The following is a 12,626-nucleotide window of genomic DNA, read 5'->3' as shown; positions in this document are numbered from 1 at the left end:
GCCTGAAGTATTGCTCTACAAAGGTTGGTACTTTTCTATCAGGCATAAAAAAATTTTTAAAAACCTGATAAAGGCTAAGCATAATTATAAATTACTCTATCATCTCTATTTTCTGGTAATTTATTATACAAATTAACACACTCTCTACATCAGGGGTCGGTATTATGAAAAAAAAACTAATAATATTATTAAAAATATTATTATTAAATGTATTATATTACATTAATATTTTTTAAAGCTACTCAAGTTATTCAGCCAAAAGCAGGGAGTGGTTTTCTCGTTTCCTTGTTACTGTTGTTTGATTAATAGCCTTTATATGACACTTCAAGTCCAACATTTGATATGTCCAACAACATACATTCACTTTAGACCAAACTGACTGCGTTTACAGTAATGCCTCATCAAGACGGGCATTGGTGGAATTATAAAGTGTATTTGTCCATTTAGGTGCGAACCGTATTAGTGCACAAACATTAGCCACCTGTCAATCAAACAGCACGCAGCTACAGACAGTAAATCTTTAATATTTTATAAGATCAACCAACCAGTGGTTGTCTTGCTATCACGATCAATGTAATGAACACCCCTGGTCTAGATGTAGAACATAGGCTAAGTGTAGAAAATTACTCAAATGTTTATCATCGATATCGAGGACATCTCTCTCTCTCTCTCTCTCTCTCTATTTTTTTTTTTTTTTTTTTTCAGGAAAACATCAAGAATGTTTTATCGCCCCTCACTGTGTGATCAATCAATGTTCTGTGTTTACTGCAACATTCAATAAAACTTCTGATTCTGGACAAGTTACATTTTGACGTGTCTTTAACTAACAGAGAAATATTACATGTAGTATTAGTTCAGGAACTTCCTTTGATAAAAATGTGCCATGTTTAGCATGGGTTTGAGTTATAATTGTTTTAAAAAAGTGCATTTATCAGTAAATGTAAAATAAAGCTGTTGTGATTTAAACATCTGGAGACAGAGCTGCTCTATTCTGAGAGGAACAGAATCACTTCATCCTGTCAATGCAAATGTGATTTTCACCCCAAACTCCCAGTGACACTGTTTGATTGGTTCAATGATCTGGACTGGAACACACCAGTTTCACTTCTACTGAATGCAGTGATCAGTCAGTTATGAAGTTATTTGAGTGTCATTTTTATACATCATATGAATATCACTGATAAACGCACTAGCCCATCTGCAACAAAGTCTGAAGACTTTTCTCTTCCCTTCTAAAAAACAACAACAACAGGCTAGACAGATCGATAGACAATTGATGTGATATCATCAAAGATCATTAGATCTCTTGTTTTTCCTTTTTTGCAAGGAACTATAAGCACATTAATGAACACACACATAATCACACACATGTTGTAAGTTACTATTTGTATTTTCATTTGAAGTTTTGGTGTTTCTGTATAATACAGTAGCTGCATCATGAAACAGGGATGTGAACTTAAAGCAGCAACTTGAGAAACTGTTCATGCTCTTTATGATGCTGGTAAGAGATGATGAACTTTCATATATATATATATATATATATATATATATATATATATATATATATATATATATATATATATAAAATAAGAATATAAAATATTCACATATTTTAAATAAACACACTGTATAAACATAAACTTTGAATCAGTCCTTCTGACAGTGATTGGGATGAGAAATCATGTTGAAAAATGTTCTAATGATTATTCAGAAACTCTTTGTGTCAAGAGAGCAGAAGTGACTGAACACAACAGGACTCATGAATTCATTCTGTTGAAATTAAACCTGGAATGTGATGATGATCACATCAAAACTATATCTTAATTATCAAAAATACTGATGAACCTTAACACCATTCATTCATCATTAGATCACATTGTGTTTCATTTGTGTTTGTCCACTGATCAGTGTTGTGTGTGATTGTGTTGTATGAGCAGCTGCAGTATCTGTCAGTTGTATCAGTGCAGTCACTGTGCAGTCTGACTGACGGAGGTTTTTGTGCGACTCTTTATCACTGTGTGAACACATATTCACTGTTGATGTAGTGCCTACTCAGACAGTAATAATCTCCTGTATCTTCAGTCTGGACTCCACTGATGGTCAGAGTGAAATCACTTCCAGATCCACTGCCACTGAATCTAGATGGAGTTCCAGACTGAAGGCTGCTCACTCTATAAATCAGGAGTTTAGGAGCTTCTCCAGGTTTCTGTAAGTACCAGGACAGACAGGGTGGGCTGCAGCCTGTTAAAGGAGTGCTGGCAGTACATTTCAACACAACAGTCTCTCCTGGAGCAGCAAGTTTCACTGAAGGAGTCTGAGTCACTGTGATCTGTCCACTCGATCCTGAAGAGAAATTCATATAGAATTCAAATGTGAAGTGCATCAACACTAATATAAACAATAACAACCATATTTATAAGATATATGAATAATTTACGTTTTATTTTTAATTACTTTTTGAAGTATTTTTCAATGCTTAAATGTTTAATTTTATACCTTGTATACAGAATAAAAGTGTCCAGATGAAGATGATGCTGAAGGTCATTGTTGTTGTTTTGTGTTGTGTGATGATGAAGATTGTGTTCTGTTCTGCTGTCAGTCATGAAGTGTTAAACTCACAGCACTATAAACACTCTCAGATCACTGAAGCATGTGCTGACAATGCAAAGAAGTGGGCAGGATCTTCAACAGTCTGTACTGCTACTAAACTAATATACACACTATACTTATCTGACATTAAACTCACTAATATTTACTATTCATGGGTAGCTGAAGTTTAAAAAAATGATTTTAAATAGTAATGTTTCAGTAAAATCAGTTATGTTTGCTAAGGAAAGCATTCCTATAATGATCGTATATAGTATGGTTCAGGAGTTGAACAAACCGCTAACCCTGTGTAGACTTTAGAGCAGAACACACCACTGTTTGTGTTACAGACATGAATGACACCTCAAATCATGCAGCTTGTTGAAGAGAAGTGTGCTGGTGGTGTTGCTTTTCTAAGTGATTGGAAGTAGGATTTTCAGCTGGAAGATAATACAAATGCCTGGCCCCTTATATTATGACTCAAGTAATATCTAGAGACCAGAATAGAGAATTGGACCAGTAAGCCATCACCTACAGTAGCAACAACCCAGAACACCCTAAAATTGTAGCAGATAGGACTTATCTTTTTTTCTTTTTTTTTTTTTTCAGAAATTGGAAAAATCATACATATAAACATTTGAAGCCAAATGGACATGTTAATTGTCAACCTTGTTATAAATCACAAAGATCTGAAATTCAAATTATTTCCACAAACAAGAAAACTTTTTATTTATTTATTTATTATTATTCAGACTTTTCAATGCTATTTCACAAATTAAAATTTCTTAATAAAAATGTATTTTCCAAAAACGCGTAATGCAAAGCAGCGAAAGCAACAAGAACAAGAACACGACAACTAGATGACAATGTCTGTAATATGAACTCAACGATCTACTATGAATGTGTAAAGATGTGTTTGTGATGTGTTTATAGTGCAGTTACTGAAGTGTGCAGAGGTTTTTGTACAGTCGCTCTATTAGTTTGTATCTCTGTGGTACACGTTTGGCAGCGGCACCAGACTGGATGTTGGCAGTAAGTAAATATTCAAATAATCATTTTAATATAATAACTTACTGTTTTTTAAAAATTAGTTCTACAGTACGTCAATGTATTTTATAACTTTATACATTTATAATCTAAATTATTTTGTGTTCAATATTTTCTTGTAGATTTAATGTGCCTTGAATTTTTGACAGCCAATTGAATGCTCATAGTGAATGGGATCGATTAATGATTTTTATTTTAGATTTTCTTTTTATATTAAAATTATTTGCCCCATTGTCAAAATAAATGAATCTTAAATCTATGTTTATTAAGTTTGGATTCATAATTGTTCTCTGTGTTAATAAGTACAGCTCTGATGGATACTTTAGAGTGCTGTGAATTTCTAAATTTGTCCAGAAAGTAATGAATGTGGCACCGAATAAAAAATTAGGGGTATTACTTTGAAATTTTATATTTAATAAAACTTCAATGCATAAAAAAAATCTTCACAATTTGTTAATGTTTATTATTTATTTAAAATATTGGGCAATACTTGGTGCTTAAACCGTCAAAATTGGGCAAGTTACATGTTTTATTTTACTCTTTTATTTATTTTATTTGGAGTTCCCCAGAAATTAGAATGGGAAACATTTTAGTGGAGGTGTGAAACATGATGTCTAAAGTGAAATATTTATTATAGAGTTTTCAAAAGCTGCAAATAATTTTATTACTGCAGTTATTGCATTTACATGTGCATTACAGTAGATGCTTATTGTGTAACGAGAAATACATAAAAAATTCTTCATCTTTTGAGTTGACCTTTGTTCTCTGTTTGTCAGGCAACATCTCTCCTAAAGTGAGCGTCCTGCCCCCCTCCAGTGAAGAGATTTCCACAAAGAACACAGCAACACTGATGTGTGTGGCCAACAAGGGCTTCCCCTCAGACTGGAGCCTGAGCTGGAAGGTGGACGGGAACAGCAGGTCTCAGGAGAGCAGTGCTGGGGTCCTGGAGAAGGACGGTCTGTACAGCTGGAGCAGCAGCCTGACTCTCTCTAAGCAGGAGTGGATCAAGGGGGTCTCAGTGAGCTGTGAGGCCAGCAGGAGAGACCAGCAGCCGCCAGTCACTGGAGAAGTGAGGAGAGATCAGTGTTCAGAGTAGATCCACTCACTTCTGTTCTGCCCTTCTTACTGATGTCTCACATGGAGACTAACAGCACATGAGGGACTCCATTCATTCTCTCTCTCATCTGTCAAACAACATCAGACACCAGTGCATGTGTGCTTTTTTATTCACTGCTCATTGTCTTTTAGCAATTCAATCATCAAATAAAATAATATTCTACCTTTATGTCTTTGATTTGTGTGGTCTTTTTTGAAAATGAAATACTTTTTAGTTCAAAGTTTATAATGAAACTTTACTCAACAGACCATGAAAACACCTGCTGATATTTATTTTAAAACAAGACTGTGACCAAATGACTAAACCTCAAACATTTAGTGCTGTTGGTAACTTTATCAATTTAATAAGAGATTTTTGAAATATAAATATGACAGACACATATCCTTCACATGTCAGTGTGTTTTGTTTGCTGGTTCTTCTATGTGTTGACAGTATTACTGTAACATGAAACTCCTCTGAGGATGGTGAACATCTGCTGATGGAGCTGCTCTATTCTGAGAGGAACAGAATCACTCACCCTGATGATGCAAATATGAGTTGAACTGTTTGACACTTTATTCTGTGAAATGAGACAGTTCAGTTTGACTAATGGAGAGATGAGGTTTGTTCATATTCATCAGTTTTCAGCAGTCATACTGACATTATGAATGTTTGAATGAACTGTTCACTCTGTGATAAGACACAGTGAATGATTCATTCTGATGTGTGTTCTTCAGTATCTGTTAATCAGAGCTCTTCACTGAGAAACTCTGACTGATGTTTCACTGCATAATCAGCAGCTTTATTTGGATGTTTTTATGAGCATATACAGTATATATCAGGGCTGTCAATCAATTAAATGTTTTAATTGAATTAATTACATGGTATGCCAATTAATCAATCAAATTAATCGCAATTAATCGCATATAATAAATATTTGCCAAGAAAGCCCCTCAAATACCAATAATTCAATAATTACTTATAAATAGTTAAATTTAAATAATTATAACTAAAATATACTGTATATATATATATATATATATATATATATATAACAATATAGATCATTAAAATGCATTACATCATTGTGGCACACGAGTAAAGCATTAAAGAGCACCTATTATGATTTTAAACATGCCTAATTTAGTTTTAAAGGTCTCATGCAATAGATTTACATGCATCCAAGGTCAAAAAAACACTTTAATTTGCTCATAATTTAAATTGCAGCATTACCTTTTTTCCCCAGCGTCAAAAACGACTCGTTCAATGATCCGTTCTAAAGGATTCATTCTAAACTCCTCCTTTCAGAGAGCCTAATCTGCTCTGATTGGTCAGATGTCCCAGTCTGTTGTGATTGGTCTACCGCTTACAGTGCAGGTCAAAGCTGTTCGCGAGCAGCCAGTGAAGACCAGAGGCGGGTTTTTTGTTACCAAATTACATAGGTTAGTACAGGAAGTAAGTCTGGAATTATTAACGACTCATTTCAGGTGTTCAGAATCGGTTCTTTCTCTTGGGAGTCAATAACGCCATTTGTCGTGCACTTTGATTTTTTAAACTTTGCAGACTTTTTTACATTCACAAACAGCTATATAACACACTACATGAAAGGCAATATTCAAAAAACCATAACAGGTGCTCTTTAAAAAAGATTGTAACACTTTACAATAAGGTTCCATTTGTTAACTTTAGTTAACATGAACCAACAGTGAACAATACTTTTACAGCTTTTATTAATCTTAGGTAATGTTCATTTCAACACATATTAATACATTACTCATATCAAAAGTTGTGTTTGTTAACATTAGATAATGCATTATGAACCAACATGAACAATCAACAACTGTATTTTTATTAACTAATATTAACAAAGATTAATAAATGCTGTAAACAATATATTGTTAATTGTATGTTTATGATACCTAATGCATTAACAAATAAACCTTATTGTAAAGTGTTACCAAAAAGACAATTGCAAAAGTGGCTTTAGTATGCAATATTTTGTTTATTTCCATATTACTGAACTTATGTCATCTGCCTACCATTGGTCTACAGTTCACACAATCCATTTTGCAGTTGAATTCGTCAATCAGTCCGAGAAATATTTATTATGAGGCCTTGTCTACGGACGCGTCAATGCAAACCTGCATCAGACGCTTTGGAGCATCACATCATAAGTGTTCCAAATGGAATAAATCACACTCCAAAGGGCACTTTGTGGGGAGAACAATCATGATAGTCATGTTGGAATATAACTTCAAACAGAATTTCTGGTAATAAAGGCTTAAAAGTGAGTTACAAATTGTATTTTATTTTTATTTTTTATTTTTTTGAGCCCTCCAAATATCTCACAGTTGTTGGTAAATTACTCAAAGGGAATAGGGCATGGGAATGATCACTGAATGGAACATGCCCTAAATGAGCCGCATGGCGAGGTAAACAGCCTCACGCTATAGGCACCGCTCCGGGAAGAAAAATACGATGAGAGGACCTGTTTACAGCCACTGGGGGCTGTACGACAGGTATACAGCGAAGCAGTGGCCTGTGCAGAGGCAGCCTCTCCACCAGGTCTGATGATGAGAATTAAAGAAAGACAGTGCAAAAACAACAGTCAAATTGGCAGCCAGTGTTGCCACGAAATATGAATAGTGGCTGCTGCGGCAGCTAGGTGAATAATGTAACGATTGCGATGGAAGAGCTTATCTGATGAGGGTAAATTCTTTGCACAGAGTAGCATGTCATCCAAAACTGTTGCATGGATCTGTCATGGGTAAGTGGGTGGAGTCAAATGCTGGAGGAATAGTTGCAGCATGGATGTAAGCAGCTGTTTATATACGCTTACTCTGGCGTTGTGATTGGTTGGATTAAATGAACATGCTCCTTGCAAACTTTGCTCTGTAACTCCATTAGTATATTAACATATATTAACCGAAGTTGTGGTGTTTGGCACCCTGGTTCAATTAAACATATAATTAATCATCTAGGGCCCCTCACCCCTAATTTGCACAATCAAGCAAGGAATCTTAAAGTTTGATAAATATATACATTCTGTGGTAAGAGGTTGCTTTTTCCAACTAAGGGTATTTGCGAAATTGAAACTTTTCTTTCTTTAAAGGATCTGGAGATTGTTATACATGCTGACTGGATTAGTGTAACTCATTGTATTATGGTATTTCACATGCTTCATTATCACGTATGCAATTAGTTCAAAATGCAGCTGCTAGAATTCTGACTGGAACTAGGAAGCATGTTAGTATTTCACCTGTGATGGCATCTCTCCATTGGCTACCCATTTAAATGTAGAATTCAATGTAAGATTTTATTTTTTGTTTTTAAGGGTCTGCATGGTTTGGCACTTTCTTACATTGTGTAACTCAATATAAGTCTTCCAGACCTCTAAGGTCATCTCAGAGTCTTCTTTTAACCATCCCCAAGTCCCATCTAAAAACGAAAGGGGATCGTGCCTTCTCTGTAGTGGCTCCTTGCCTTTGGAATAGTTTGCCTCTTCATATCAGATCCCGTACCACAGTTGATATTTTCAAATCTCATTTGAAGACTCATCTTTTCTCCATTGCCTATGACTGTGACTAGTGTATGTAACTATATTTACTAGTGCTGCTATATTATTTTATGTTTTCTGAATGTGCATGAGGGTAGTTCCGCCCCGGGATTGATGCAGGAACTGCGCTCGGCGACCGACCTCGCTCTCCGAGCGACAGAGGTCACGGCGTGGTCTCTCAGGCAGACGATGGCCACACTAGTGGTCCAGGAGCGCCACCTTTGGCTCAACCTGGTCGAGATGGGTGAGGCTGACAAGACACGATTCCTTGCTGCCCCCATTTCCCAGGCGGGCCTATTCGGCGACACCGTTGAGGACTTTGCCCCGCAGTTCTCGATGGTAGAGCAGTAGATGGATGCTAGCCGGCATATCCTGCCCCGGCGCGGCTCAAGATCCCACACCCCGTCTACTCATTGCCAAGGGTGTCCCCCTGCGGTGACTTTACCGGCTCCACTGCAGCCCGCCACTTCGGCCCGGCCCCGGCATGGAGTCCACCGCAGGAAGCAGACGCCACCCGTCTCGCGGCCGCCCAGAACCCGTGAAAGGCTTCAAAGCACCCTTGAGACGGGCGACCCAGGGACAACGAAACCCGCTGCTCTGGAGCTGGTAAGCAGATCTTCATCTTTTTGTTACCTTTTGCATATAATTGCGCTGCATGCCCAAGTGGCTGCAGTACTCGAGCTCAGCAAGAGCGGTTTCCTTGTTCCCTGGGTCACGTATCCGGTGTGTACGGCTGTCATCACGACCACCGTCCACCACTCCATTTGGCAGGTTGGCGCTCCAGCGGCGGTCTCCCACCCCTGAGCGTCCAGCTGTGGCACAAATCCACCGCCGATGTGACAGTCTCCACGGGTCACGAGGACAGACCTCTTCCTCCCCATCCCAGGCTGTTCCGGGGGTTGTCACAAGGAGCCAGGTAAGTGCTTCGATGTCCTTAGACTCAGCACGGCCACGACGTGGTGTGGCACCTTGAGCTCTGCCCCGCCGCGAGGCCCCACCTGCCGGTACATCCGATGACATTGTCCCTTTGGTCCCCCTTGCGCGGAACTTGGACGCATGGCTTGCACTTTCCAATCCGTCACGAGGGCTGGTCCGGACCGTCCGACTCGGCTGCGCAATTCACTTCGCCGGGCATCCGCCCAGGTTCAGCGGTGTCCACTTCACCTTGGTGAAAGACGAAAATGCTGCTACCTTGCGCGGAGATCGCTACCCTCCTACGGAAGGACGTGATAGAACCTGTCCCTCCAGCCAAGATGAAGAAAGGGTTTTACAGCCCCTACTTCATCGTACCGAAGAAAGGCGGTGGGTTGCGGCCAATCTTGGACCTGCGAGTCTGAACCGGGCTTTACACAGACTCCCGTTCAAGATGCTGACGCAAAGACGCATTCTAGCAAGCGTCCGGCATCAAGATTGGTTCGCGGCGGTAGACCTGAAGGATGCGTACTTTCACGTCTTGATCCTTCCTCGACACAGACCCTTCCTGCGGTTTGCGTTCGAGGGTCAGGCGTATCAGTACAAAGTCCTCCCTTTCGGCCTGTCCCTGTCTCCTCGCGCCTTTACGAAGATTGCAGAGGCTGCCCTTGCCCCGTTAAGGGAGGTGGGCATTCGCATTCTCAACTATCTCAACGACTGGCTAATCTCACTCTCAAGACGTGTTATGCGCACACAGGGTCCCTAGTGCTCTCAGACCTCAGCCGACTAGGGCTTCGGGTCAACTGGGAAAAGAGCAAGCTCCTCCCGGTTCAGAGCATCTCTTTTCTCGGTTTGGAGTTGGACTCAGTCTCCTTGACGGTGCGCCTTACGAACGAGCGCGCCCAGTCAGTGCTGGCCTGTTTGAAGGCATTCAAACAGAAAACAGCGGTTCCACTGAAACTTTTTCAGAGGCTCCTGAGGCATATGGCATCCTCGGCGGTGGCCACCCCGCTCGGGTTGATGCATATGAGGCCGCTTCAGCACTGGCTCCAGACTTGAGTCCCGAGACGGGCATGGCGCAACGGGACACACCGCGTGGCCATTGCGTCGGTCTGTCACCATCTTTTCAGCCCTTGGACCGACCTCTCGTTCTACAAGCAGGTGTTCCCCTAGAACTGGTCTCCAGGCGTGTCGTGGTCACGACAGACGCCTCCAAAATGGGCTGGGGCACTGTTTGCAATGGCCACGCAGCCGCCGGCCTCTGAACGGGTCCGCGACTGCATTGGCACATCAACTGCCTCAAGTTACTGGCAATTCTGCTCACCCTGCGGAGGTTTCGGCCGTTGATCCAGGGCAAGCACGTGTTAGTTCAGACAGACAACATGACAACGGTAGCATATGTCAACCGCCAAGGTGGTTTGCGCTCTCGTTGTATGTCACAACTCGCCCGCCGTCTCCTCCTCTGGAGTCAGCAGCACCAAGTCGCTGCAAGCCACTCACATCACGGGCAATCTCAACACTACGGCGGACACGCCGTCACAACAGGTTACCCTCAGGGGAGAGTGGAGACTCCACCTTCAGGTGGTCCAGCTGATTTAGAGTCGATTCGACAGGCACAGGTGCACCTGTTCGCCTCCCAAGAATCCTCCCACTGCCTGCTCTGGTACGCCCTCACCGAGGCTCCCCTCAGCATAGACGCGCTGGCACACAGCTGGCCCCCTGGCATTCGCAAATATGCGTTTCCCCCAGTGAGACTACTTGGACAGACCCTGTGCAAGGTCAGGGAGGACTAGGAGCAGGTCGTCCTGGTAGCACCCTACTGGCCCATCCAGATGTGGTTCTCGGACCTCACGCTCCTCACGACAGCCCCCCCTGGCAAATTCCCGAGGAAGGACCTTCTTTCTCAGGGAAGGGGCACCATTCGGCACCCGCGCCCAGACCTCTGGAATCTCCATGTCTGGCCCCTGGACGGGATGCGGAAAACCTAAGCTGTCTCCCACCTGCGATGGTAGACACGTTCACTCAGGCTAGGGCTCCCTCTACGAGGCGCCTGTATGCCTTTAAGTGGCGTCTGTTCGCTAAGTGGTGTTCTTCCCATCGGGAAGATCCCCAGAGATGTGCAGTCAGATCAGTGCTTTCCTTCCTGCAAGAGAGGTTGGAAGGGAGGCTGTCCCCTTCCACCTTGAAGGTGTACATTGCTGCCATAGCAGCACACCACGACGCAGTCGATGGTAAGTCCTTAGGGAAGCATGACCTGATCATCAGGTTCCAAAGAGGCGCCAGGAGGCTGAATCCCTCCAGGCCACACTGAGCCTTTGCAGTCAGCTGAGCTTAAGGCACTCTCCTTGAAGACTGCCCTCCTGACTGCGCTCACTTCCATCAAGAGGGTAAGTGACCTGCAAGCGTTCTCTGTTAGCGAAACGTGCCTGGAGTTTGGTCCAGGTTACTCTCACGTGATCCTGAGACCCTGACTGGGCTATGTGCCCAAGGTTCCCACCACCCCTTTAGGGACTAGGTGGTGAACCTGCAAGTGCTGCCCCAGGAGGAAGCAGACCCAGCCCTGTCGTTGCTGTGTCCGGTGCGTGCTTTACGTATCTATTTGGATCACATGCAGAGCTTTAGAATCTCTAGAGCAGCTCTCTGTCTGCTTTTAATGCACAGCAGAAAGGAAGCACTGTCTCCAAGCAGAGGATCGCCCACTGGCTCGTTGACGCCATAACTATGGCTTATCTCGCCCAAAACATGCCGTCCCCGGTAGGGCTACGAGCCCATTCTACCCGTGGTGTAGCGGCTTCTTGGGCGCTGGCCAGAGGTGCCTCTCTAACAGACATTTGCAGAGCAGCGGGCTGGGCAACACCCAACACCTTTGCAAGGTTCTACAACCTCCGGGTGGAACTGGTTTCGTCCCAGGTAGTGGCATGCAACACAAGCGAATAAGCCCGGGATAGCCGGCCGAGTGTATCGCTTGCAAATAGCGCCTTCCACCTCCTTTTGAGCTGAAGACGTGCGCCATTAATTCCCAGTAGTGTTCACAAAAGTTGTTCCCTGGTTGACTTCCTCCGAGCCCTGTGGCAGTTGAGTTTTCGGAGAGACTCGCTGCCGGCCCAGTACACGCGCTAACTAAGAGCCCGGTTCTGGGGTAGGTGCTCCGCATGTGGCGGTTCCCTGTAAGGCTAACCCCATGCGATCTATATCTTCCGCTATTAGTTTCCCTGCTGGCAAACTGCGTCTTCCTTGGGCAGAGCCCCTCTTCCCCAGTCTCCATGTTTGTAGTAACTCCTCCCCCATTGGGCAGGATCTACCTTGAAGGCTCTCCACATGGTTGGAAAGATCATGTGACGTATTATTCCACTTAAATACCCCCCCCCCCCCCCCCTTGGGGTGAGGTGTGGTCTCCACGGTGTCCTCCCCTTGGGAGGGACAACCCCC

At 42.6% G+C, this 12,626-nt stretch overlaps 2 gene segments (V, D, J or C); one reads left to right on the top strand and one right to left on the bottom strand.

Moving 5' to 3' along the window:
• Nucleotides 1-1,428: 1,428 nt before the first annotated feature.
• LOC127435850 (Ig kappa chain V region 3547-like) lies at nt 1,429-2,584 on the bottom strand. The segment is given in 2 exon segments: nt 1,429-2,343; nt 2,497-2,584. Coding segments are annotated over 2 exon segments (381 nt in total).
• An 868-nt stretch (nt 2,585-3,452) lies between these two features.
• On the top strand, nt 3,453-4,918 carry LOC127435722 (immunoglobulin kappa constant-like). The segment is given in 3 exon segments: nt 3,453-3,458; nt 3,567-3,618; nt 4,410-4,918. Coding segments are annotated over 3 exon segments (378 nt in total).
• The last annotated feature ends 7,708 nt before the right edge of the window (nt 4,919-12,626 follow it).

Source organism: Myxocyprinus asiaticus, chromosome 46 (genome assembly GCF_019703515.2).
Source record: "Myxocyprinus asiaticus isolate MX2 ecotype Aquarium Trade chromosome 46, UBuf_Myxa_2, whole genome shotgun sequence".
Classification (NCBI taxonomy): domain Eukaryota; kingdom Metazoa; phylum Chordata; class Actinopteri; order Cypriniformes; family Catostomidae; genus Myxocyprinus; species Myxocyprinus asiaticus.
Note: the sequence above shows the minus strand (reverse complement) of the source record. Positions and strands in the feature narration are given on the sequence as shown.